Source organism: Neodiprion pinetum, chromosome 3 (assembly GCF_021155775.2).
Source record: "Neodiprion pinetum isolate iyNeoPine1 chromosome 3, iyNeoPine1.2, whole genome shotgun sequence".
Classification (NCBI taxonomy): Eukaryota; Metazoa; Arthropoda; class Insecta; order Hymenoptera; family Diprionidae; genus Neodiprion; species Neodiprion pinetum.
In genome coordinates, this window is record NC_060234.1 from 35,353,757 (window position 1) to 35,380,979 (window position 27,223).

Sequence of the window (27,223 nt, forward strand, 5' to 3'; positions counted from 1 at the left end):
CGTGTACAGAGAGCAGAGGTGAAGGTCGAATTCGGAATTGAAAAGGACGAATTGTAGGAGATTCACGGAGTTTAACATCATCTTTACCATTTCAACAATAGGTGGAGTGGTCAAGTCGAGAGCGGATCGCTCGAAACCACCTGAAGAAGAAGAAGCAGAAGAAGAAGGATGTGAATGGAGAAGGGAAGATTGGAATCGAAGATACGCAGAGAAGCACACCGTGAAAATGAAAAGCATAGGGGAACTTGGAGAAAAGTATACGTGTATATACGGTGCTGGAAACAACGAGACAAAGTGTGCCGACCATAACCATGAATCCTCGGGGGTTGAAACAACCCCGCTTGTGTCTCGCTGCATATTATCTGTCTCTCTCTGCAGGCTGCACACGCGGCCCCGAAGAATTTACTCCCAGTTCGCAATGAAATGAACGGTTGTAACGTGCATACGACGCATTTCACCTTGCGTTACACACGCTCATAATCGCGCGTTTGCAGTGGACGTGTTTCTGCCAATTCGCGTTTCTGCTGATTCGCCCGTCCAGCCTAGATTGGTTCGACGAAATACGCTCCTCTGGACTTTCTATCAATTTGTCAAGGCTCCTGATCCCGCATCCTCCCGTGATTGCTGCAGGATCCCGCTGCGCTGGACAGCCGGACGTCCGGTGACATCTTGCCAGGATTAACGTTTAAATACGTAGTCGCGTCACGTGTGGTGGAGACGGAGGCAAGGGCGGTTGTAACTATCGGGCAATCGAATTGTACTTTCGACTTGCAAGTCGTGCAAGCTGATTGTTAAGCGACTCTTCGGTCTCCGCGCGCAATGATTTATTGCTGCACGAGGATAAAATGGTTTTTAGATTATCCTAAGTTTCGTGATAATATCTTTACACAAGACTCGACCGAATGAATTACTGCTGAAATTTTCAAAAGTATTATCTGCCAAACTACTTGAGAATTTGAGGTCATGGTATAATTTTAATCATCGTTAAATTTAATGATTGTACATGGCATTCGGAGTTTTCTACGTGGTAGGGCAACTGTCCTGGAGTAATGCAGTTTTTCACGTCCGTCTCTTGATCCCGATCGTGATTGGCTCTACTGGTAGCAATACAACTTCGAATTTTATTCGGATATCTTTTATCTGTACGATTTTATCGTGGGTCAAAACATATCTTCGGAGAAGCGTTGCTACGAGTGTTTTCGCTAGCAGCATGGCATATTTCTGGGCTGAAAATTGAATGAATCGATAAATTCTTCTCACCCTTGTTCAGAGCCTGCAATTCGAACAAGCTGAAAAATTCTTTCCGAATGATCAATATAACATTTTGCATGCCTGATAGCATTGCTAATTAAATCAGCAGACTTTACGACGATACTTTAGAATTTTGCCTTTGTGCGAGCTGCATCACCGTTAATTTCGAAGCATCGTGGCTTGGGATTGTAGCCAACATTACTGTTTGTCTTACCTATACAATTCCTTGGACCACCACCGAACGGTATGTACGAGCATTGCGGTTGCTTCGCAAAATTTTCAGGCAAGAATCTATCCGGATCAAACTTGAGTGGGTCGAGCCAGTATTTCTCGCTTCTCTGCACTCCCAGGATGTTGAGTACCATTGTACTTCCCTTAGGCAAACTGCGTCCACCTGCAACATCATTAATTGTCACACGAGTAAGCCGAGCTTCGTGTACATTGGACTGTGCAAATAAAGAAGCGGGAACTTGAATGAGAATACGAAACGAAGATTCGCAAACCTATGTCCAAGTCCTCAGATACCTCCCGAACAATAAGAGGCACGGCTGGAAACAGGCGCAGAGTTTCTTTAATCACTCGTTCCAGGTAAGTCATGCGTGCTATCGCTTCTTGAGTGACGTTCAATTGTGCATCGCCATTACCGTCTCCGTATATTTCACAAAGCTCCTCGTAAACTTTTTCCTGATGTAATGTCAGAAACCAGTGATTTAACAGTGACTCGGAAGAATTCGTATGTCAATGGTCAGAAATCGTCGAGAAAAAGTAAAAGTTCGCGTACGCCAAGTCTAGTGTGAATATATATATATACCTGTACACATGGGTGGGATGCCAACATTAACATGACAAAGCCAATTGTATCGGACGTTGAAAGACTTCCCTGAAATGAAAATAAAAAAGTAATGAACGGCACCAATGATGTATTAATTATGATTTGGGTGTCGATTCTACTTTTGATATAATGTAGATTCATGGGGAAAACGAGAAAAGTGTCAATTGAGCTTGCGAATCTTGAAAAAAAATTACGTTTTGAGCTGGAACAGTCTTTGTAAGACAAACTACTATAGCCCGACTAAGAAATGAATACTCCATAAAGACTCATGCGGAAGTATGCAATAATGTGACGCTTACGGTAGCCATGAATGTATGGACCTGGTCACGAATCTCTTCATCGGTCAGTATTTTTGTGTGCTCTGATAATTTGATTATGTGGTCCAGGAATGCTTCGCGTCGTGTCGCCGTATTATCTGTGCGAAAATAAATCGATTACTTCACAACTGAATGGATATATGAACTTGATCACGATATTGGTCGTGCTACAATCCAAATAATTCCAATCCTAAACATGAATTGGTCGGTGCTTACTTACATCGATCGTCTTCGGCATCTTCGTTGCTTTCCCGATTACCACGCTCGAGTAGCTGTTTCTTTTTCGTCGAGATTAACTGTGGCGAGAAAGTGGATGTCAATAATTTTTATTCAAACTACTTGTTCTGCGTTGAGGATAACCGTTCGTGTATTTGCCTGGGTGGCGTAAAGACTCTACATTCTACCATTAAGAATTTCTTCACCAAATTGCATTTCATAGAAAAAGTACATGCAGTGATAATACTATAAATAATCGAAAACTTAATATTCACCTTTTCGGTGAAGTCATGCATGAACTTTATGTATTTCTGCTGGTCTTTGCCAAGTTTCGTACGGTAAAAAATAAAGTCCGGGTGTATCCACGGACTGAATCCTCTTCGGACTATACCAGCCGTTACTCTGCGAATGTGAATTGTGCTAATCCGTAACTGCGGTAGATTACTCGAACAAAGTAATAGGAAGAATGTAGACTGGCCCCATTGGACCGAAGATTCGATCAACTTACTTGCGGAATGCCTTGACATAGGGATTATTCTCTCCCGCATATGCATCCAATTTCACACCCATTACAGTCTCTGCGACAGGAAATTGACATTAAACAGAAATGCAAGTCGATTAATTATTAGGGAATAGTGCACGTCACCCAAAGTCGACTTACTGCAGAGACTGCCCATCGTGCACCGCGAAAAGTAATTGGATACTTCAAATTCTGGTCCATTCAATTCACACTCCATTTGGTCCGCCACCATCACCGATTCGGCGACAAATATTTCGAGAAAGGACTTCAGAATTGTTGGACCAAAGGTTGGCTGGATGAGCTTCCGGTGCACCTGCCATGTCGAGTCTGAAATAGAGGTTACCTTCGCATATGCAATTGTCGATGAATGATTTCTTAAATCCAAACAACAATTCAAGTACACATAACAGACGACGTCGAGTCACTGTACGTTACAGTACAACTTACAGGGAGCGGTCACTAATCCTGAACCGATCCAGGGTCGAGCGAAGTCGAACAAACTGCCTTTTTCAACAGTCTTCGAGCCGAAAAGTGCCAACTGAAACGACACGTCGACATATATCGCGATTCCTCCTCCTTTTGAATTATAACATTAAACTTTGTCACCTTCAATTGTTCAGGATCGGTTGTTACGAAAAATAACAAGTTGCCTATTGACACCCGAAAAGGTGACGAATAAATTTTGTCGGCTTCCAGAACTTTGTTCATGATGTCTGTAACAACACAGGAGACGGAGCATCTTATTTACACGTGATAATTTTGCGGGTAAAATGAAATCCCAACACTCACGTTCACTGTCTCCAATGAAAATATGGGCGTTGCCTATGATTGGCAAGCATGGCGGTCCCTCAAATTCGGAAGTACGATCAAGGGATGCTCTTATTTTTCCCAGCCTCCCTACGATTTTCATTATCGCGTACAATGCGACACACGCGACAAAACAAAGGGTCAGTGCAAAACGATCCATTTTGCAATTCACGAGCTACTATAAAAAAGTTGAAAAGCTGATGCGTATTATTATTATTGTTATTGTTGTTGTTGTTGTTGTTGTTGTTGTTGTTGTTGTTGTTGTTGTTGTTGTTGTTGTTGTTGTTGTTGTTGTTGTTGTTGTTGTTGTTGTTATTACTTCAGGAAGCCTTACCTCCGCCAAGATAAAGATGATGTCAAAATTCCCAGAGACTCCGTGGACCAATTTTCACCGTGAGAAGAAGCCACTATCAAGATCTTAAACTTTCAAAATATTGCTCTGAAAGAAAACCCAAATCAATCTTCGTTATACCGCATCGTGTGAACCTCGTTTCTAAAAAAAATTCATGCGATATTTTGCATAAATTCGTCAATTCGAAAAAGCTCCGTCAATATCTTGAGATCATGACAATTACTTGAAAACACTTCTTTCGTCCAGCTTAATTTTTTACGGGGAATTTGCGTGTGAAAATATACAAGGAAGCAATATATTACTTACCATCAGGACAGTTTCAATGGATTATCTTCACTTGAAAATGTTCACTGTTTTGTCGGAAAAGACTTTGTCGGTTGAAATAGATTGAAGTTTTTTTTCTTCTATCGGCTAAACAACGCGAGTAAACTCATTTCTGGAAGCTAAATACCTCTTGCATCGACCAAGTAACGCGATGTGAGATTCGACTCTTATAACGAGCCTGACCAGTTTCAATCGAGGTGATGGAGTTGAACCGTTAGATTCAGGCACTCCTTCCATACGGAACGGCGCGAAAGGCTATGCTGTCGTAAAGGCGTACCTTGGCCTCTGTGACGTAGATCCCACGTGATGATTTTCATGATAATTATAAAGAATGCACCGCGTATTCCCTACCTAAAGAATGCACAGAATATGTCCACCGCTGTGCAAACGAGATAGAGCATGCCTATCGCTGTCTCTTTATAAGACCGCTTTGACTGAATATCTCATCGACATAGCTCAAACAAGACACGTCCACGTCTCTATATCGATGGTGAGTCTTGAGCCAGAATAGCGTACGCCGTGATTGATTCAGCCTTGCTACTGCCAGACGGGTGCTTCTCGCTTTTCTTGCTTTAACTTGGTCAAGATCGGCGGGCGCCGACCACGCCAGGTTCGTTAAAAAGACTGAAAATATTATCACAATTTGTACCCTCTCACGATGAAGTTCGATATTTGACAAATTTTGTACGTTTCCAGATTTTGAGATCTTACATTTGAGCCCTCTATCAATGCGATCGATACACGAAGAGCCGAAATATACCAATCGTAAGATTTCCAATATCGTCGAAACCGTCAATTCGATGAAGAATTTTCGTTCTTATTCAGACGGCAAGACTAGATATATGACGTACGATTGAACTGTGTGAAGGAAAATCTTGACCACAATAATCTAAACGTTCGGAGAAATTCTTGGATACGTAGGTCAGGGAACGTCGAAAAACAGACACCAGTTTTTTTTTATCCAACGTTTCGGCCCGTTCTATGGACCCTCCTCAGGGAAACAATTTCATTCTATGCAGACAGTAAAAAAACAAACAAAAACCAAAGTATAATTGCTTTGTTAACAATTTGCGCAATCGTATAGAACTTAAAAAAGATAAATAACAGTCCAACTTATTATATACTAACCAATAAGAGTTGGGGGCAGACGTATATTATGCTATTACTGTGGAGGTCGTCTTCGAACGGTTTTAATTTATTTATAAATATTGTAAACATGGTTAACGTCCTTCGTGTCCGTACTACTATTGAACAAAAATGTGCCACAAGTTTATAATCCTGTTCTTTGAGGAATCAACAATAAGAGATTTACTTAACTGACCTTAGTTTGTAACTGACGTAGACCTTTTTTTTTTTTTTTATTTTATTTATATAAATTTTAGATGACATCTGTATATACAAATCGTCTTACTTTGCGACCAGCCACCATTGAACTTAAAATAAAAAACCAAAACATGTAATTTATTCGTACTCCGGAACTATAACCGCAACTTTTAACGTTGAACTTATGTGTAAAAAAAATCTGTAGAAAAAGAACAAGATCAGTCATAGGAGAACTGATAAAATTTGATTCTGAAAGAATAAGGTATAAGATAGAACACTGATTTGCCAGTTTAATTCCTCTTAGAACTGGTATATTTCGGCTCTCCACGCATCGAACGTATTGATATAGGGCTTAAAGCTTTAAAAATCTACAATCGCATAAAACGTTCCGAATGTCCAAAGTCAATTAAGTGAGTCAAAAAGAATTAAGTGGTCGTCCTGAAAATTTGTTCCGCAAATTTGTTGTAATTGGTATTTTTGTTTTATTGACATCTGACCCCAGAAACAAATAAGTGTGAACCTGCACCAAAAATTCCTGTGGAAATAATGAAAGTTGTTAAATTTTACGAATACTTGCTTGTACCGTCACTCCGATCGCTTGGCAGAAGTTAGTAAAATCGTTGATGCCTGGAATGTTTTGAAAATTCAGATCCTGCACGCTTCGGTGAAATTTGTATGACATGAGAAAATAATTGATGAGATGAGGCGGAAGTTTGTACAGCGTGTATAGAATCTCCAGAAGGGATCAGGGTGTATCTATTGTATACCAAAATAATGCAAAATTGGTCGAATGCTGAGGCGCTGAGACGATTATTCGCGTATAACTTTAGCTTCGAAACTCATTCGCGTCTCGTTTGAAATTGCGCAAATCGACTTCAATTTCTGCATCCAACTTCACGTGAAGAATGAGCACGATGGCTTGATTAAATTTAAACAAAAACAAGAGACACTCGTCATTTTCGCACAATTTTATCATGTTCAATTCACTCTGATTTTTCATTTTCGAGACTTATTAGTGATAACAACATGAACTACATGGTTATTCCTGGGAAATCGAATTCTGATAATTAGGACGCATTCGTAATCAATGACAATTCATCGATGAAAAGTGGTAAGCTTGTAGAAGGCTGACTGGGCGAAATCTATTTCAATTGGTTTCTACTTCAGTCTGCAGTTAACTGCAAACTTGAACAGCGTAGTTCCTTTATAACCCATTTCCTCCATGCAGCGCGGCAATGAATACAGATAGAATGGACACAGTGCAGGTAATGAGACTGAATGGCACGACGCCGCGGAGTAATTTTTACCAATTTCCTACAAACGTATCAATTAGAATGTTGATAATTGCGACCTCATAGCTGAAGTAACATCGTCGACGCAAAGTTTCGAGCCGTTGCTGTCGGACGCCTTAATATTCTCCGAATCATCGTTCTCGCGAATTCCGTAAAAAAAATTTTCAAACGTAGTGCTTCAAGGTAACAAAAAAACAAAAAACCACGGAAGAATAAATTTTCAACGCTGTTATTTCCCGTGTAAGCCGATGAATTTGTGCTCCGGAGTGGTTAATAAAAAAAACATAATATCGTCGTGGATTAAAAAGCAGATGGGACAAAGCCCATGTATAAGAATAAAGCCTGCACCCTTCTGGTTCTTTGCCCTCGTTATGTAAATTTTGTAATTTCATTATGCCGAGCCCGTCGTAGGAGGTACAGAGTGCACGGGATGAATTTTCCCCGGAAATACGCACGTCCAATAACACCTGAACTGCAAACGATACGAGCCGGAAATTTGTGACGGAAACTTTGAAAGTTCGTACATACAACGAGTTTTCATTCGGCGCAGAATGAAAGAAAAAAAAAAAAACGAGTGTTCGGAGAAATTGAAAAATTCGCATCTACAGTATGGAAAAGAGTGAAGGAAATTTGGAGAATGTTTTACATCGTCGTCCGTCGGAGTTCCACGGAAGTAATTCGATCGTCATGAATGGAAATGGTCCGTCGGGAATGCCGAGAAGCCATCTCAGCCATTTTCCAATCTGCGTAGAGCTTCCGTCCGCAATTCGAGTCCCTCGTCGTTTGATCGGAGTCAAGACGCGTTCGAACTTCTAAAACAAGTATGTAGAAATTAGCCGCGTTTCGTCGTACGCACGAGAACAAATCGCAATGGTCTGTATAGATATCCGTGAAATTTGAAGTCCTCGACGTGTTTCCAGCCGCGATTGAATCCCTTGCAGTTTCGTTCGTACACACAGCGTTGGTACCTAAATCGTAGATGTCGGGAAATGAGTCTGCGGGTGGCAGAGCGCGGAATGACTTCGCGTTCATTAAACTCCACCAACATAAGAGAAATACAACGCGAGTCTCGCGTATTTCAGCGTCACTCGTTCCTGTCAGAGATATTCTCCTCTCCTTGGCTCTCTCCCTTTCCCTTTCATCTCTAGCTTTAATTCATGTGCGACATACATATAATGTATTAATGCAACAGACAAGTCTCGCACCTCGGAGGGGATCGAGATTACATGAGATTTCTTTGAGTCGTTATAGGGCAGAGTATATTAGACACAGGGAAATTAATTAAGTCAATGGCACTCTAAGGCCTGCCCTTAACGCTGAGAACCGCCTGAAGAGTCTCTGACTTTGCGCATGTTTCACGATATTCGGACAATCCGTTTCGAACCTTGACTCGAAAGAACCTTCAAATTTTGGATTTATAGCATTTATTTGGCCACCGGTTTGTTATCCGCAATTTAACCTCCCACAGCGCTGCAGCTTTTTTTGCACTATCGCTAATAATTTCACGAATGTTGCAGCACAGGCGCAATAACGATGAAAATGATATCAAACACCATTCCGGGAGGAAAGTTGTTGCAGTAAAAAAGTCTGAACTACCAGCAATTTTGTCTTATGAAAAATAGCGACTACAGGACCAATTTGTTTTCCAACCTAATAAAAATGTCGACTTATACGACATAACTGCCAGCCCGTATAATATTCGGGGAGCTGAAGTGTATTAACCCGTCGTTTCCACAAGATGGAAAATGTCAGTGCAGTATTTTACCCATCAACGCGCAGCTTGCTTCGCACCCGTCCAGCCGAGCTGTGCGCCTACATCGCGTCGCCCCATTAACGCGAATTAAAACTGGAACGGTCAACTTTAGGTCATCGTTTATCACGTGTAGATACGTATAAACCCGAGGACGCTTTTACGTCCTCGTACACGTTCGGTTCGAATTCGTCCCCGGGGTTGAGTCTGCAGTTCGCGTACCCGTAACAACGAAGCTCCGTAATCAGCACGGATATCCGATCTTCGGTTCATTAACGTTCCTCCAAAAGCCACAGCTCGTAATTATAGATACCAATTAGGACGCCGATGCAGTTGGCGTCCCGATTTCGGAATACCTTATGCATCGTGCTGTATTGAGACAAATCTGTAATTTTTCTTCGGTATATGGTGCAACTTCCATAACGGATCGTTTGATTCCGTGAACCTCGTTATTTCGGGATCATCCATCATCTCGTATCGGTGCCTCGCACCTTGGGTCCCGCAGCTATAAGGCGGGTTTACGGGTGAAAGGAGACTGGATGCAACTCCGACAGCTGTCGTTAGTGATAATTTAAAGACGGTTCGATGATTGCCTGTCAATGCTAATGGCTTAATGGCTTATCGCCACTTCCAGGTCGTCCTCTTATTAAGACCCACCCGGAGAGATGACCGGAAATGGTCTACAGATATACCGGCTAAGCAAACGCCGCCTTTCGCGCACGGCAACGCAGCGTGTTGGCATGTGTCCTCACATTACCATATACACGAGACATTAGCCCGCGGAACCCCTTCTGTGGCTGTTGGTTGGAGCCGACGTCCTGATCACCGTCAGCGATCAGGGCCCGCGAAACGAACCGAAATCCGAAGTACCATTTCGGCCCAGGAGTTATACGGCCAAGAAATGGCTACTCGGGTTTGCGAACCGGTGCTGAATTCGAATATGAAAGCAGGAGAAATTTGCATAGTTGTGGAATTTGTAAATATCAATCTTACAGTCCGTAAGTAAAATCGGCAAATGTAGTTCGTCTGGATACAAAATGAATGTAAGTTTTTTTGTAGCAACGAGAAAATCTGGCATGTGTTAATATGTATTAACTGTTTTTCTGTATAATATTTTCCTGTAACTATTGTATGATGATTTCGTGCTGGTACGCCAACAAATTGATGTAAACACCTTATTTAACTTGCACAATATAGCAAGCTAAATAAATAAGCATGTTCATTGTTAGAACGACCAAAAATTTATTATTAACAACTATAATCGCACTAAATAATCACTCGTATGTGCCACATTTTCTGGTAATTAAACTAATATTCAATACGCGAAAATGCTACGAAATCCATTATAGGAAAATTTTCTGCGAGTGACTATATAGCAAATGAATTTTTTCTCTCTGTCCAATCTTGATGACCGGCCAATTTTTCTCTTCCTTTTCTTTTATAAAATACGCTGTGTAGGATAAAGTTCGTTAGTTTCTACCGAGTCGCTCTTGCAGTCTGCTAATTAGAATGCAAATTGTAGTTAGATGAAATTTGCCTGTTAGTCTCTTGCCGCTATCGCTTCTACGAGTTTTCTCTACTCGCGAATCGTTACCTCGACAAATCCGCCGCTTATACCTTATCAATCGCGGCTGAATGATGCGTTACACCGTCATCTGAATTATTCTTACAAGCAATCGATCTTGATCGACCCAACGTTTTCTTATGCCATAGATTTACGAAATAACAATAAAATTTTATAGTAGGGCTGGTCGTCGGTTACTTTTCTCCCTATCAGTCACTTTTTGTCACTTTTTTCCAAGGAATCGTCACGTTTTCTGTCGCAAATAAGTTTCGTGCAGAAAAATTCTGTTACACAATTTTTTTCCAACGCGACATCCGCTAAACAAGATTTTGTTTGTCAAGTATCGTAGTATTTTTTATGAAAAAATCAGCAACAGGTTGCTTACAGCGACATAATGAAAAGTAAGACTGCTTATGATGAGATCAACAACACGGTGGTAGCATTTTTCGTTGAATTATTGTGCAATAATTAATTCTGATCAGTCACTTCTGAGTCACGTTTTTGATCTGAAAGTCGCTTTTCTCAATTTTTTTTTTTGTTAGATCAATTTACCGCTACCAGCCCTGCTGTAGTGATCTGTATTCTTCCAGAAAAATTTCTTACCGAGAGATGGTATTACTTTACATAGTCCTTCGAACATGAATATCAAGGGAACGTTAAACCAAGGTTCGCATTAAAAAATTATGAAACAACGTAAGACATTATTATAATCAAAGTTTAATGATTAAGGAAAACTTTTGCCCGATGGTGAGATAAGAATGGAAAATATGCGGACTTTGTAACGAAAAAACGAAAGTATAATACTTGTGTATGATAAACGACTAATTTAGCAATCTGAACGTTGAAAATTTCCGACGCGGTGGTCGTAGCTATTATTATTATTATCTAAAAATATACTCCGCACGTTCTGTTTGCAGCTATTACGGCCATTAGCTTGCTAAATCTTGGCAGTTGAAAATTCCTGATCCAACCGTGAAGATTTCTTGCCCCCAATTTCTACCTTATACTTGTTTCATTAACGGGAGGAAATTGGGTTAATCGGACCTGAACACCCCTCGGAAGATTTGAACGAAGCCGTTGAATAATTTGCATAATCGAGCTGACTCTTTTTCTTGGTACCAGCCAGTTTTTACAATTGAGTATCCCCAGCCAGAATTTCATTTCGAAATTACATCGCGAGAAATCATAATCGGGATTGGTTGGTTAGCTAAATTGAAAAAATTCGCGAGCAATATATAATATTGTAAGAAGCCGCGTGCGACTCCAATTCAGCATTTTTATATAAACTAGCGACAAGAGAGCGAAAGAGCGAGAAAAATAGGAGGAAAATATTCTTTCTTCCCGCTCGCGGAGCGCGACGGGAAAAAATAAAGGAAAACCGGGACAACCGGGTTGTGGAAACGGAGATAGTTTATCGTGACGGAAGTCGCCATCTTGGCCAGACAGACAAGAGGTCGAGGAAAAGGTGGCTGCAGGGAGGGAAGGTGGAAATTACTCCGGATGTAATGTAATTGCAAACGCGACCATTAGGGCCTCATATCCGGTTCGCCCTCTCGCCGCACTCTCCGTATATATAACCTCTACAATACGCCCTGGCAGTCTGTTATTTGGGAAACTTCAGAGGAGGAGGCCGCGTAATTTTCATTAGCGGATTCTTTCTTTCCGCGTGCGTAGCTGCTTATTAATAACCACGTACAAGAAGTCGAGCGGCGTCTGCTTTGTTCTACTGAAATCAACTGATATTTCACAGATTTCGACAACGACTCGCGATATCGACAATATCGACAATCTGCAGGCTCTTACACGACTTCTGACACTTCGCCGTGGCGTCGATTTCACTTAGCTTTTATATGGCGCTTCGCTACCCGGACGCCATTTCATCTCTCTCTCTCTTCCTCTTCCTCTCCCTCTTTATCCGCACTCCCGAATTGGCTCCATCTCACTTCGGCTTATCCCCCGCCATTGGCAGCTCACCTCGATGGCATTTTCACTTTTTTGAGACTTGAAAAAGTCTAGATGAATTCCCTTTTTCGAGATATTTGCATGCAGTGTGTGTGTATGTGTGTGTGTGTGTACGTTAGTGGACGCGAACATGTCCTCCAACTATAAATTCCTTGCATGGATGTAAAAAATCCGGGCTGGGACTGCGTATACAAAATTCGTTGGATGCATTTGACGGAAGGGAGGAAGAAAAGATGATCCAGCAGCCACCCTCTGTTTTATGAAATCTGTTTATCAACTGCAAATTATTCAAGCAGTAGGACGTGACTCCTTAGTTTCCGCAAGTTCTAAATTGTCGAAATTCCAGCTGTCGAAAGAAAGGCTCTCTCTCTCTCCCCCCCCCCCCCCCCCCCTCTTTCTCCATTACGTATTCCACCGCGCAGGTGTGGGAATAGAACCTTAAATATACTTTCGGTGTGTCAATATTCTTTTACGAAGACCATCAATCTGCGTTCCGATCTAAACTTCGTCCCGAGGAAACAGTATTCTACGGAAAACTTTTCGATTCCATTATTCTTCGCAGTTTATTTACCATACCATACTCGTTGTCTCGACTCCTTACAACCCCTGCAACTTCGAGTGTAACGCCGACTTATGTCATAACGCAATTCTGCCGAGTGTTTCGAACGCACTACTCTGCGCTCGCGTATCGCGAACCGCAATGCTCGTTACGTGCGTTAAGAGATGCAGGTTCGAGTCACGGAAGGGAGAGATTCGTCAATGGACGGATATAAGATGGAACCGAATCCGAATTATTCCACTCCGCCGTTCGAGGCATGAGATTGGAAATGAAACCACATCCAGGTATCGAGGATATCGTACCGGTCCGAAGGTACACTCGAACAAGCCGGAAGCCGCTTACTGCATCATAAAAGAAGATTTTGAGCTAAGATCCTTTGTTCGAGTAGACTCGGGCCTCGGAAATCAAGCGCTAAGGCGATTAAACCAGAACCATAACAACCCTCCTGGGGGGTGAGACCAGCCTACAGCCACTGAAGCTGAGTTCGAGTGCAGGGTAAGAGGCCTGCAATACAGAGTAACGTCCGGTCTCATCGCCCATGATTTTGGTATTCCGCATCCCGTCAAGGGGTGCATCGCTCGTTACGTTGATCAAAATCATCAGGGACTTAGTCGCGGAGTATCACGACGGCTTAGCGATCAGAGTAGGCTGTGCGGAAGAGGGTTCGAGGAGCTCGTAGGACAGGTAGGTATATCACGTGGAGGTGCATATAAAAGGGATTCGGGACGTTGGCACGCGTGCCGTTCACCCTGCGGGGTGATAATCCTGAGCTAGTGGACGATCGTTACTAACCCAAGTGTCGGGGATCTCGTTAATTGCCCGAACGGTTCTCGTTAATTGCCCCGTCGTTTGAACGGCTCCATCCTCTCCAGCCACTCCGAATTTTACCAAACTCCGTAACGTGTCCCCTCTCTAGTGTATCCGCGGGAATTCCAGTTGCACTCCGGATATCACAAATCACTCGCTAATTCCCAGGCCAAGGTCGATCAATCGGATTGTCAACGGGGAACAATCCGATTTGGCACGTCAACGCGCGTTCGACGTTCGACCCTAAGGAGTGACATAATTCGCTCCGAGACGAAGGTTTACGTGCAGAGCCAAACCGGCCGTTGACCTTAGGGGATGAATAACCTCGAAGAAGCGATTTTCCTAGCCGTCCGATCGTTTGGCATCCCGCTGCTTTCGCCCGGAAGAAGTGAGAAGGATCCGTCAAATCTTCGGCTAGTTTTCTCGTCGACGATTATTGAATAGCTGGTTATAAGTAGGACCGACCACGATATAATTTTTCAAGTTCACGCTCGTAAGCAGAAGCGGATACTTTCGACGAAACGAAGGAATCTTAAGGGTTTCTCTGTGCAAACGCACGGTCATAACAGTTGTGGCAGCTATACAATTCGAGATGCTGACCAGATCGACAGCTCAGCAGGGCAACCAGTTATAACCGGGAGGCTGCGTTTGACGGGATCTCATGATTCAACGGTATGTCTGGGGTGCCGTGAACCACCGTCAGCAGCTGACGTCGGGTGCATCTTCGCCAAACCAACGCTACCGTAGAGGAGCAAACGTCAACTCCGACGTGACTGACAATCGCACGTCAGAATTGGTGTGAAAATTCCACATTCGCAAATCGTTTGAATCATCGTTGCGACCAGATTTTAAGGTGCTTTGAATTGATTCACTAGATTTTGGTTACATTTTTGAAAGGAATGGTGATTTGTGTACTTAGATTCTTTATTTACCATTATTTTCACGTCCTTAATCCCCGCGCTCTTTTCATCCCTGTAAAATATGCTTTTTTCCAAAAATACGTTCGGTCAATATACTCGTAAACACGGAGTGAATAAGAGAGTATATTTTACTCAAAGTCGCAGGAAAATAGCGACGCATCAAGATTTGTGGTAAAAAATACTCATGTCAACTGTATTTTTTACCATGAATTTAGCAGATTTTAGTCCGTACATTTTAGGCTGTTTTCACTGTTTTTAGAGTAAACTCTGCATTTTACGAAGTATATTTCACCGCAAAACCTGACGTGTACCTCTTTTCCTGCAGTTTTGAGTAGAATCTGTTCTTTTATTTTCTTTGTGAACAATTCTTGGAAAAAGTTTAAATACTGTGCATTCGCCCGAAAACTTCAGACTCCTAGGACTTATCGCTCTTCAGGTATATTATACCTATCATACAAATCGAACAGTCCGAACGTTGTCTTTATACGGATAGTTCGCCTTCAATAAGCTCATCCGAATAGAGAGAAAAAACATTGAATTTTTTTTTACACGGAGACTAAAAAATTTGAATAAATGACGAGATTTTTATTGAAGAGCTCTGTTTGGAAAACTCTTTTTTGAAGGCCCGAAGACATATTTGAATAAATTTGAATACGGTTTGTTCGTACCATTCTTCGAGTCGCGTGCGGAAATTTGATTTTTATGGTTATTCGCGGTTATGCGAAGTCCACACATCGTAAAGATATTTGCGTATTCGTGAATTCGGGTTAAGCACGGGTCATTGCTACAGGAAATTCAATTCTCGCTTCCCGTAGAAGTTCACCCAAAATGAGCGTAAGAGTTCACGTCATTAATCTCAATTATTCTGAAATTTCGATCGAGACGAAAAGCTTCAGCGGCTTGTTATCTTTGCCCAACAAAGAATGATCACTGATCCTATTTTCCGTATGGCGAGATCCGTTGCTGATTTACGATTCCGAAATCAAACAGTTTACCGAAGTAATAATTTTTTGTTTGACGAACAGCGCTGTGATCCTGAAAGGTATATACGTATAACGTACGTCGTAAAGGTATACGTACAATGTACATAACTTATGTACACACACGGGAATGCAAGTACGCCTGTGTGAGATGTTTCCGAAAGTGAAAAAGTATCGAGCCAGGATGCCGAGAGTCGTGAGTCGAGACGGCGCGGCGTATAAGGTATATGATTGCCAAAGCGCCTGAGGATTGCAGCTTCCTGCAAGAAAAATAAAAGAATCCGCTCCTCTCGCTAAAGTCTATTATTTACTCGACAGTTGATTTCATCCACTTTGAAACGGTTCGTGCCGGTGGAAGTAAATGGGCTGTCGCTGAACTGCACCGGGAGCTGTTTCGAATCGCGAATTTGCTCGTCAAAGAGCCTTCACAGACACTCCGGGTGTTGGAGTTGGCTTTACCTCGGGAAACTCCGTGCCGTGCGCATGTGGCCTGAAAACTTTGTTACATTCGGCGGATTTTCTAGTTTTGGTTCCTGTGTAGTCCTCGACTATTTTAAATTTTCACCGTAACCGAAGAATACGGTTCCGAGTACAAAATGAGAACGGGTTTTGTAACTGTGACGAGAAAATCTGGGATGTGACTCTGTTATTTTTTTATCACTATCATCGCAGGTACCATACTTTCTTTTAACCATCGCAATGATTTTATGATAATGCGGACAAGTTTTTTTCGCGATGACTATTTTCGCACGGTAAAAGGTGATTCATCGCCCTAGAATTTTTTGTAAATCAGAATCATCACTCTCATGATTCGCGATGCGCCTGTAAGTGAACGACGAGTTCCGGAATGACGACAGACCTGCATTTTTTTATCATCTCCGATCTGGTTGATGGGCGTCATTGAATCCCGTATTCGTTGTTCGCACGGGCGTGGATTATCTCGCAGAGAGGAATGCAGCGGCGTGTAGAGGCTGGTTTATTTCTTTGCGAGCGGCGCAATTCGCTTGAGTAATTTTATTCGTTGCAGGCTACAGGCCGCCGTGGTTTTAATCTCGGCAAATGGATCTGGCCGCGTTCTTTTTAACCGGCGTTAAAAACAGAAAAAAAAATCCACACTCCCTCACCGACTAGACGTCTAGCTAGTCTGCACGATGATCACTGCGACGGAGTAATTGACACTGGGCGTGAATTGAATGCACGTTCAGCTCACTTACACCCGGATGACAGCGACTTCGGTGAATCGATATCTGTCAAACTCGAGCGTAATTGACTATTCGCCAAAATTCGTTTCGGCTATTAAATCAGGCACAGTTGCTCCGGCAAACCCAAAGTATACGTTCTGATCGGTCTTCGGTATTGAAATCTTTCCGCATGGATTACGATACATCTGTCTGAATCAGGTCGGGATAAACGCGACTTTTAACTATTTGACAAAAAGTGAAATCCAAACGCGTTATGAATATGTGGAATAAACATGAAGCTGCCAACGAATTTGAAGAGAGGGTTGAAATCCGTGGAGTGCGAATTAAATCAGAGAGCTGACCAGCCAGTTATACTGCAGAGCTCTGCACATTGTGACGGTAATTGTTACTCGGTGAATCGCTTAACCCTCATAAGCATAATTACTGCACTATAAAAGTACCGGGCTACTCGAATAAAGTGATTTTACACGATAATTTTTATTTGTAAAAAGAATTCAACGCTTTTGTCAAACGAACCGCCGTTATTAGTCGTGCACAGAGTTACCCACACTTTCAGAAAGAACAATAAAAACAACAAAGTTTCACTTCAACCGTATAATAACAAACTCAGTGTACATTCGTACTCTGAAGCCTGCTCCCATCTCAGGGCTGAATTTTTCTCTACCACGACGCAGATTCCCACCCCGAAAGGACCATTGTTCGTCCCTGGAGACGGCGCGAGAGTTGGTACTGTTAATTTCCGGTTCACGTCAATGCCTCTAGATCCCTACCTCCTTTTCTATTGGCCGTAACAGCGGCTCGAAAGAAGTCGGAGTAGTCTCAACTTTCAACGGTATATGTATAACTAAACTACAAACGTGTCTACGAATTCGAAAGACGGAATTCCCCGCAATGATTACGCATTCTTGTTTAAACGATTTCTTCGATGTTACAGACGGTAGGAATAGCCGTTTCCAACCGATGATCATGGACGTAAAAAGTAGCGACTCGCACAATGATCGAAACACCGCGGTTGGAAACTTTCAAGAATTGAACATTCTTTTTCTCCTCCTTTTTTAGCTTCAGCATCCGTGATTGCAAGCGAGACGGGAAAGAACGGTGCACTTTAAAAGCATCCGCATTAATGAAAATGGCATCGCTTTCTATGCCGCAGGAAAATTAACAAATATTCACCGTCCACGGATGGACTGGCGTTCCGTCGTCTTTGTAAAGGGGGATGAAGAATAACTTACGGAAAAGCTCGTATGCCCGAAACACGCCGAGAGTGATTCACTTTATTCTCACAACATTCTTCAAGGGAAGCCAACCGATGATGGATAGAATGTGCTTTTAATTTACTCGCGACGCAGACTTCAACTCCGCCCGGGTCACCCTGGGGAAAAACCTAGTCGATACACTCAATCCTCCTGACAGTCACTCAAAGCTGAGAGAGACGCCGACGTCGGTACACCGATACACGATTGCGTAGTGTGATATGGAGATCAATGCCTCTCCATTTCTTTCTTTCTCCTCGCGGAACGCGAGCCACTTTTCGCGGTTTACATTATGCCCCAATTTGCATCGCAAACTCTATCAGCTGTATAAGCCACGGCTTGAAGAGTCGTGAATTAATGGACCAGCTGCGATGGCGAAGCGTAGGTGAACGAGACTATTGTCGAAACGTTGGTAGAACAAACACAGAAATTTAACAAGATTTGAAATCGCACCGAGTCGGATTCGTGGCTCGATGAATAAACATGTTTGAAAGAAATTTTCGACAACAATCTCACCGTGATTTCATTATACCATCGAGCTTTGCCCTCTACCATTTTTTGGCGTCACTTTTTACCCTCAAATTTTTTCACCCTTCACCACATTCTTCGCTGTACGTTGGCAAAGCTGTTGCGAATAGCAAAAGTACTTTTGCGATTAATTTTTCTCTCTAAAACGAAGAGGGAATAAATCCGCTTGGTTTTCCACGCGCTATAATTCATGCAAAAGATTTTCATACTCTGAATTGGTTATAGGACCCGTTCGAAAATTCTCTGTTATTTTCCTCGACCCCTGGTGTTTTTCCAATATTTAATGCCTCCTTGCAGCCTCGGAAAGTATGTATGTACATTGGCAACGGCCAGTTTTACCACGGTCTTACTTTGAAAGAGGTGTTCAAAGAGAACTCAAAGGATCGGGTGGGCTTAGCGTAGGACGTTACAAAACTTCCACCTTTCTTTTCTCTTGTAACTAGCAGCCTCCAGAGGGTGTATAAACCGACAGCCCGAAGAAGGATGTTTTTAGGGACTCGTGTGGCTGAAAATGGATTTTCTAAGAGTCGACTTTACTTTGAAACAACGATTCTCAGTGTCTTTCAGGGGAAAAAAAATAGATCGAGGTCCAGACTTGTGGAGAAGAGCCCACTTTCTTACTGTAGAAAATTTAGTTATAAAGTCGTCGGGTTAAAAATCTTTCTAAAGTACAGAAAGTGAAGTTGTACGAATTTAACTCGATCTCCGAAAGGGCTTTGCCAGCAATAATCCTTGAGAGCGAATATTGTCCGAGACGTGAGAGAATCCCTGCACTTACTAATCGTGAACTGAATGAAACAGGAACGTTTCAAAATTGAAAAAATCATCGACGCAATGTCCGGATCCTCTGAAATTGAGTATCGATCACAGGCCAATGGAACTTGTAGTTAAATACGTGATCGCACAAAAATACCAACTTGAGACGCTTTGTTATCCGAGTGAAAATGGGACCTCAAATAAAGTGAACAGCTACACCCAAACTCCCGGACCGTGATCCCAGCAACTTCGGGGCAAGTTTCGAGTTCCGATGTGATTGAAAAATATATATATATATATATATATATATCAACACAGCTCAACGAGAAAACTGAAAGAGACACACCGCGTACCGTTGGGACCGTACAGGAGAGGCCGGAGTTGCGCGAATTCCGTAGAATATTGGTGGGAGTTTCTCGAAATGGGTTAAACATCCGCTCGTAACTGTGGTCAGCCTTTCCGCAGGGGACGCGGACGACGCCCTGTCCTCGTGGAACAACGGCGTCGATCTCCGTAGCGACATCAGCTGACCCTCGTCAAGTCGGGCCCACGACCACCTCTGACAGTTAATGGTAAAAACAGTCTCTGGATCTCATTAAATATCAAACCCGCGTCATATCTCACGATTTTGTACGCGTGTCAGGGTGGGCTCGACGTGTTGACCGGATTTCGTCGCGACTTCACATCTCGGCGTCTATCATCTGATTACTACACGAACCCATTCCGTGCAATCGACGTCGAGCAGGGTTGCGCTTTCCGATCGAATCGTCGGTGGAAAAACGACAAAATACGAAAACGAGACAGAACAATCAAGATCGAATTTCCGCCGCGAATCGAGCGAGTGTTAATTCCCGTGCGAAGTGACTTTACCGTGGCTTTGCGGGAGCCAGCAGCGAAAGACACGGCTGATGCTGGCACCTTGTCGGATCGTGCAACCCGGTGCAAAGTAATCAACGGACAGCGTCGACCGATAGCATCACCGCAGGACCCATTCATCTCCCGATTATAGCAATCAACATTGCGCTTTGGATAAGCCGCAGCGGCTGCAGGATCCGTCCGCCGGCTGCCGACTCCAATCTACGATCTATGGTCTACCTACCACCTGCGATCCACCGTTGCAGCTTTAATCGACCGAAATCCACGTGCGGGAGCCTTGATGCAGCACCGTCTGCGTCCCCGGACTCGCGTTACACGTTATCCAACGAGGAAATCGAATCCGAGACAAAACGTGTAGCTTCAGTTACAGCACAGAATTTGAGGATGGTGCGATATTCGTGGCGCTAATTTTCGACCATTGATTCTTGATATTTTCAGCAAAATCATGAGAATTTCGAGTGAAAAAAATTTGCTGTTTCGGCTTCCTTGAGCAAATACAAGCGCTTTTAACGGTAATTGAAAATATGTCAATATTCGACGATTGTTTACTTTTAGCAGAGTTCGGCCTCTGTGAGATAATATTTGTTTAGTAATACATATCTCGTAAAATGATTAAAATATCATGTTTTACCACTATTTAACTTTTCTTTCTTTCGACGCGAAAACCCAAAATTCACCATCAGATATTGGCGCTACGGAAGTTGTACTCTTACCTAGATAATATCCGTCATGCGGAATCCATTGAGAAAAGTACTTACCTCAGAGTTTGCACTCTTGTCATTGTCAGGATTTACCGAAGCGCAATTTTTCCAACACCCTATTGCGAGAGTTCACGTATCGTTGGTAAAACAGGATCACGGTGAACTTTGTTTTTTTTTTTTGTTGTATTAATTTGCATTTCTGTTTCACGTTACGGAATTATCGAATGATCGCGATCAAGCTCCGAAAAGCGTTTCAGCTTATTTTTTTATATTTTTTTTTTTTTTTAAATTCGTATTTCACTTTACCAGGGGATGAAGGGTAACGTGGGGGCGAGAATGCCGCGACGCTAAAGCGAAAAGAGCAACTGAAAAATGAGATTTACTTTTATTGCCGTTGGCAAAGGCACCAGTGCCAACAAACGACGTTTCAGCCGTAATATTGCGTGGGATATTATCACGAATAATCCATTAAAATACGGGAGACCGTGGCGTGCAGATCTGGTGGCAAAGCCAAGGTAGGTACTCAGGCCTGTGTAATTTAAGGCTTGCGAAAAGGTGCAAGAAGAGATTATAATCAGCGCATGGCGGTGATAAATAATGGCGGTCCAAAGCTCAGCACACAGGGGGGTTAATTTCTCGCGTGTGCATTGCAAACTTGTAATTGAAACACACGTTCACACTTGTAATCAACAACAACCATGCACGCTCAGAAAAACTCGGCGCCCACTCGACGACGCGGCGTGCTTATTTACCTCCGTATGTATCGCATTGCCCTATAATCTCGTTACACTCGCAACTTACTCCGGAAACTCTGTAAATTGACAGCGGGTGATAATCGGCTCGCTAGACTTTTCACAAAAACGAAATTCCTCGAGGAGTATCGCGGATAATGAGAGGATTTTCCGTATGATTAATTCCTTAATTTATCGGCCAGAGACCATCTTGGAATTCTCGGTTGAATTGCATTTTGAAATTTCGAGCTTAGTGTCGTTAAATCGTAATTTTCGACTCTCGCGACTTGATGAGTTATTCATGAATTTCCCAGGAACCATTGGCCGTTCTGTGGAAATCAAACCATTTTCGCGTAATTTGGTTAAAGGGACGTATTGGAAAAGTCTTGGGAGGTGCTTAGCGATACAGGAATAAATATATTTGATCGTTAACGGTCGAAAAGAGGGAGGCGGCAAGCTCGTCAGGAGCTTCTCATTCTCACCCCATTTCATTAACGCAGAAGATCTTCACCCCCCACGATATTTATGCGAGCCGATTTTCACCTGCAAAATATTCCGCATCATCCAAAATTTTCCTCTCGGTCAAATCATATTTCTTATTCTGCAGCATAATTATACAATAATAGAGGCTGTGATTTTGCATTTTAAATTCCAGATAACAGGTAAATATTACCACATCTTATCCCCTTTAAATATTGCTGCAAAACTGCGTCGCAGCCCGATAGCGAGTGAAAATGAATGACCGAACAGGCGAAAAATAAGAGGCAAAGAAAAATGCTTTTATTCACAACACGTGTTTCCAGATGGAAGTTAAAAACAAGACTGTTTTTACAATAATTTGAATAGACGCAGCAGCCTTATTCTATTGATAAACATTCGATATAGCTTTCACGTGTATTTTATCTATGACGACTGCTAGATCAAAAAAAAAAGGCACAAGGTGTGATTTCACCCTTTATAACAGTATTGGAAAATGTCCTCATAACGTCACAGCCTGGTTATCGGCGCCATTTTATCACCAAATAACCTGAATTTTTAATTTTAATGGAAGCAAATCGTAAGTCTCGGGGTTTCAAATTAGGCACTCATGTTACATAAACTAATTACACATAATCAATAATATCCCTGTTCTACTAATTTACACGCGAAAAAAGACAGTCAACGGTAAGATGTCAGCTTGGTTACATTAGTTTGATTTTTTTCCAACAAATGATACATTGCAAAGTGACAATCTCAATAACAAATAACCGATTAGTTTCTCCAATTTTCTAAAAGCGTTCTTACATCCGGTCCGTGAACCCAACCGGGAATATCGAACCGGTCGAGACGAAACTCATCTCCAAGTTTGAGAGCTAATTGTCGACCGGTAACTATCAGCTCCTTATTGGCCGAGGCGCGCGACACGTTCGAGGAAAATTCATTGTGGAGCCTCCGTTAAAGGAAAAGCGATGTGAAGCGAATGGGATGATTTCCCACGAGGGGAGTCTGGCACACTCTTCGGCCTCGATCCACTGTCAACTACCCCTCGATGGAACCCTCGAGCCAAGTCGCTGGCGTCCTTCCTACCCCGTTACATCAACTTCGCTATCGCGCCCACTCTTCGCAGAGCTTTCTTCCGACCCGCCATTAAATTGCCTGGCCATAATCCGTTATCGGGGGTTGGAAAGCCACCCCCTTGCCTTCGTCGCTTCTCGACAAAGGGACCCATGCGGGGAACGATCTAAACGTCGCGATGTAGGAATGCGGAGGACGGATCAGTGTCTGACTTTGTTTCGGTTAATGAGAAGATACGCTGCCATTTACGAGCTTTCACGTAATCCGGTATTCTTTCGAAGTCGGTATGACGAACACCGTGAACTAGAGTATCTTTGTGGGATTCTATTCGCTCCGGGGAATCCCTTTGAAAACCCTCAGAGCTCAAGAGCTGCTCTTGAAAAAAGTCGCGACGGTGTTTTATTGCTTGGAGAAAATACTCGCTTTTCCTGGATAATGAGCTGCGTCGAACTTTTCAATGCAATATACGAAAATAATTCAGAGAGCTTTATTCCTGCATTGGAAAAGTTCATCGTTATTGTAGAATTTTGAATTTCCTCGTTTTTTAATTTTTAGCAGATCCATGCCTCTTCGCAAAGAGTTATTATACGAACTGCAACTACTGTACGGATCTCGAATATCTAGGCGGGATAACGGAAACATGAGAGAGTGAATATTCATATTACGTTATTTACATCGCGATACAAAAGCTCGAGGGATGACAGTATCGTATATCCATGGAATTCAGCCACGATATATTCACGTAGCGGAAATAACGAGATAAATCCAAGTGCAAATATCAGAAAAATCAAAATCCTATATATCTGTTTGCTATTCGGATAAAGTTTGCATACCTGTATATACACGTTTATTTGTTTCTGCGACTATTGAGTATTCGCTTTTAGTTTGCGACGTTATCGAGCACACTCGAATAAGGTTTGTATTTCCTGTTTGTCGGCGGGACGTAGTTCGGTTACAGGAACTATTCATCTGGGTAAGGGAGTGAGTTGAATTATCTTCTAAAATCTTTCTGCCGAATGATAATTTTGCCAATTTCTGAAAAATCTCGTACAACACGGATTAAAAATCCTTTCCATGTAATTTGTTCCCCTCTGTCTTACTTCTTTTAGTATCCCAAAGAAGGTTCGCAGAATATTTTATTGCCAGGCGTGAATCCAATTAAAATTGGAGCCAAGTGTAATATTAATATTCTTTTTAATTATAATAGTAAGAATAATATAAAACGTGACCGAAACCTTGGGCCATAAGACGATTAAAATGCGATATCCTCACCGGCAGCACCGAGGCGTAATAAACCTACGATGACTATTGATTGAGCCGAATCAAAGTGGACGGTCAGAATCCCTCGTCGCACCATCTTCTTCTATCCAATCCGGAAATAAATCTCGCCTCCGTCCTCGACACGCTCGGGAAAAAAATTGGGAAAAAAATCTGAAATATTCATCTCACGAAGCGATCAAATTATGCCGTCGATGTCTCGGATCGGATGCTTGCTTTCGTCCCTTGGTTACCTCCTCGTTCCATGTTCCCCCATATGGCGAGGTGCGAGGGACCGTCGCCCCGGTCCTCCAGGGGCATTTACGAGGGGCCGTAAAGCTCGCGTTTCCGTCGATCCGGACGCCCAGGAATACCAAACCGAGACAGGGTGAAACGAGGACGTGGAATAGCCGGGCAGCACTGCTGATTCATACGAATAGTGCGCGAAGAGCGGCGCACGGTGCAACGGAAGAAATTTTTAGCTCTGCGGATCACCGATTTTACGGTGCTTAATATAAAATAAAATGTATCATTCTGAGTAAGAAACGATAATTGATTTAGTCACGATTCTTCTTTATTACGGTCACTGATAGTGCCAGACTTTCTTGTCGCTCAAAACTCTCTAAATCTTATCGAGTGTACTCGTACAAGGTGTCGCTACGTTAGAGTAAAAACCGCGAGCTTTTTTGACGAGGAGTGACGCTTAGCTCCAAAAAAAATCAAAAACAAAGTAAAAGGATAGAATATTTTCTGTAATAAAATTTTACCCCTGTAGGGATATTTATGAAAAATATTCAGAGATTCAGAGAGTTCTTTTTTTAATTTTCTAGACTAAAATCTCACTCTTGTTCGAGCGACTCAGTTTTCATTCCGCAAAATTTAGAGATCGGAATTTTTAATAATTTATTTAAACGGTTTGATAAATTTGTAACTGTGCAAGACAGTTGTATCAGGAGGATGCTATAGTCAGTTTTTATCGACCGAGTAAAATGTCACTTATTTCGACTATTATCAAAGCATACGCGTCACTGATTCACTTGTCAAATGTCGGGTTTCTCGTAAAAAAAACATCGGCGATCGCGAAAATATCACTTCTGTCGAAATTTTCGGGATTCCCCGAAATCCGAGTAAAAATTTTGCAACCATTTAGAATCCTTGAGAGGATCTGAAGCTTCTATTTTTCTAAAATCATCTAATTTACACAGATAACGATAGTAATATCGATACGTCGTTTACGATGATGAAGATGATGTATTTTTTACTGAAAATATTAACGTCATTTAGACCCAATCTTCGCACCGATAATTCCTAGGCTTTGAAAACAACCAAATTAAGCGACATTCAACCCGGTCGATAAGAATACCCGTACAGCACCCTCTCAAAAATTGACCGTCGTGTGATTTCAGGGTACAGCAACGTCGTGCCGAAGACGCTGTGGGGCCGGCTGATCTCGATAATCTACGCACTGACGGGGATCCCGCTGCTGCTGGTGTACCTGAGCACCGTCGGCGACGTCCTGGCGCGGAGCTTCGGTCGGCTCTACGGGCGGCTGTGCCGCCCCCGAAGCTGCACGCGGAAGCCGTCGAAGGCGTACCACAACCACGTGGACTCGAAATCCGGGGGCAATTACTACCCGAGCAAGGACAGCTCCTGCGACGACCTTGGAAGGGCGGGGAGCGTGGTCCTCCTCGACTGCGGCAGCGAGGGGCTGCAGGCGGCCTCGTCGTCGACGGCGCTGGACCCTGGCAGCAAGGGGCACCTCCACCACGGCTTCCACCATCGCCTGCCGTGTCCGAAGGCCGTCAGGATCCCGATAACTCTCTGCCTGCTCATCATAATCGCGTACATTTGCGGCGGCGCTGTCCTCTTCAATCGCCTCGAGGGTTGGTCGCTGCTCGAGAGCAGCTACTTCTGCTTCACGAGCCTCGGCACGATCGGGTTCGGCGACCTGGTCCCCGGTGGTGCGGCAGCGCCCTCGGCGATCCTCGAGGAGCTCTCGCTCTGCGCCACCTCGCTCTACATCCTCCTCGGTATGGGCCTGATCGCGATGTGCTTCAACCTGGTGCAGGAGCAGGTTCTACACGTCGTCCGGGCCGTCGGACGGTTCTGCGGCATGGGGGGCGCCGGTCCGGCCGAGGGGGCCCCCGACTGTCGGGGCCCTGGCGCCCCCGACGACGAGGGCATACCGATGTCCGTCGTCTCCGCGGCCTCCTGACACCCCCGCACCGCGGGGGACGGCAAGCTCGCCCCCGCGCTACCCCACCCCCACAACCACAACACCCTCTCGCACATCTCCCAGAGCAAACGGCCCGCCCCGTCACCCGGGCACCACTCCCTGCCTCGGAAGAAGATCGGCGTCCCGGACTGCCGTGCCAACTCTCACTTCCAGCGGGGCCAGCCGACGCGACGGTCCGGAGGGCCCGGAATCTCCCCCGACGACGGACCCACGCACTTCGAGTACTTCGTCCCACGAAGCGTCAGCGAGTTCAACCTGGCCGCCGCCGTTTCCGACATCGCCGTCCCCCCGCCCCCGGCCTCCGTTCTCAGGCCCGCCTCCGCAACGTCGGCGCTTCGGGCCCCCGGGGGGGG

At 43.6% G+C, this 27,223-nt stretch overlaps 2 protein-coding genes across 7 annotated transcripts in view; one reads left to right on the forward strand and one right to left on the reverse strand.

Moving 5' to 3' along the window:
• The window catches only part of LOC124213753 (TWiK family of potassium channels protein 18), a 207,326-nt gene extending 180,401 nt beyond the window's left edge, over nt 1–26,925 (forward strand). Inside the window, exon 5 of the mRNA XM_069134282.1 lies at nt 26,041–26,925. Within this exon, the coding sequence (XP_068990383.1) occupies nt 26,041–26,849 (809 nt within the window). The 3' untranslated portion in view covers nt 26,850–26,925. The remainder of the gene's footprint in view (nt 1–26,040) is intronic.
• LOC124213755 (cytochrome P450 4C1-like) lies at nt 955–4,825 on the reverse strand. 6 transcript variants are annotated; one of them, XM_069134279.1, is made up of 14 exons: nt 4,602–4,825; nt 4,278–4,382; nt 3,926–4,118; nt 3,743–3,849; nt 3,584–3,674; nt 3,278–3,463; nt 3,125–3,194; nt 2,892–3,018; nt 2,621–2,696; nt 2,383–2,498; nt 2,063–2,131; nt 1,755–1,935; nt 1,466–1,645; nt 955–1,226 (listed from the first exon to the last, which is right to left on the reverse strand). In XM_069134279.1, exons 3-14 carry the CDS (start codon nt 4,101–4,103, stop codon nt 1,060–1,062), a joined length of 1,548 nt encoding a protein of 515 aa, XP_068990380.1. In that variant the 5' UTR covers nt 4,104–4,118; nt 4,278–4,382; nt 4,602–4,825; the 3' UTR covers nt 955–1,059. The 6 variants fall into 6 exon arrangements, with proteins under 6 accessions (XP_068990380.1, XP_068990377.1, XP_068990378.1 ...); XM_069134276.1 differs by having other exon boundaries at nt 3,926–4,121; XM_069134277.1 differs by having other exon boundaries at nt 3,926–4,140.
• Nucleotides 26,926–27,223: the final 298 nt, after the last annotated feature.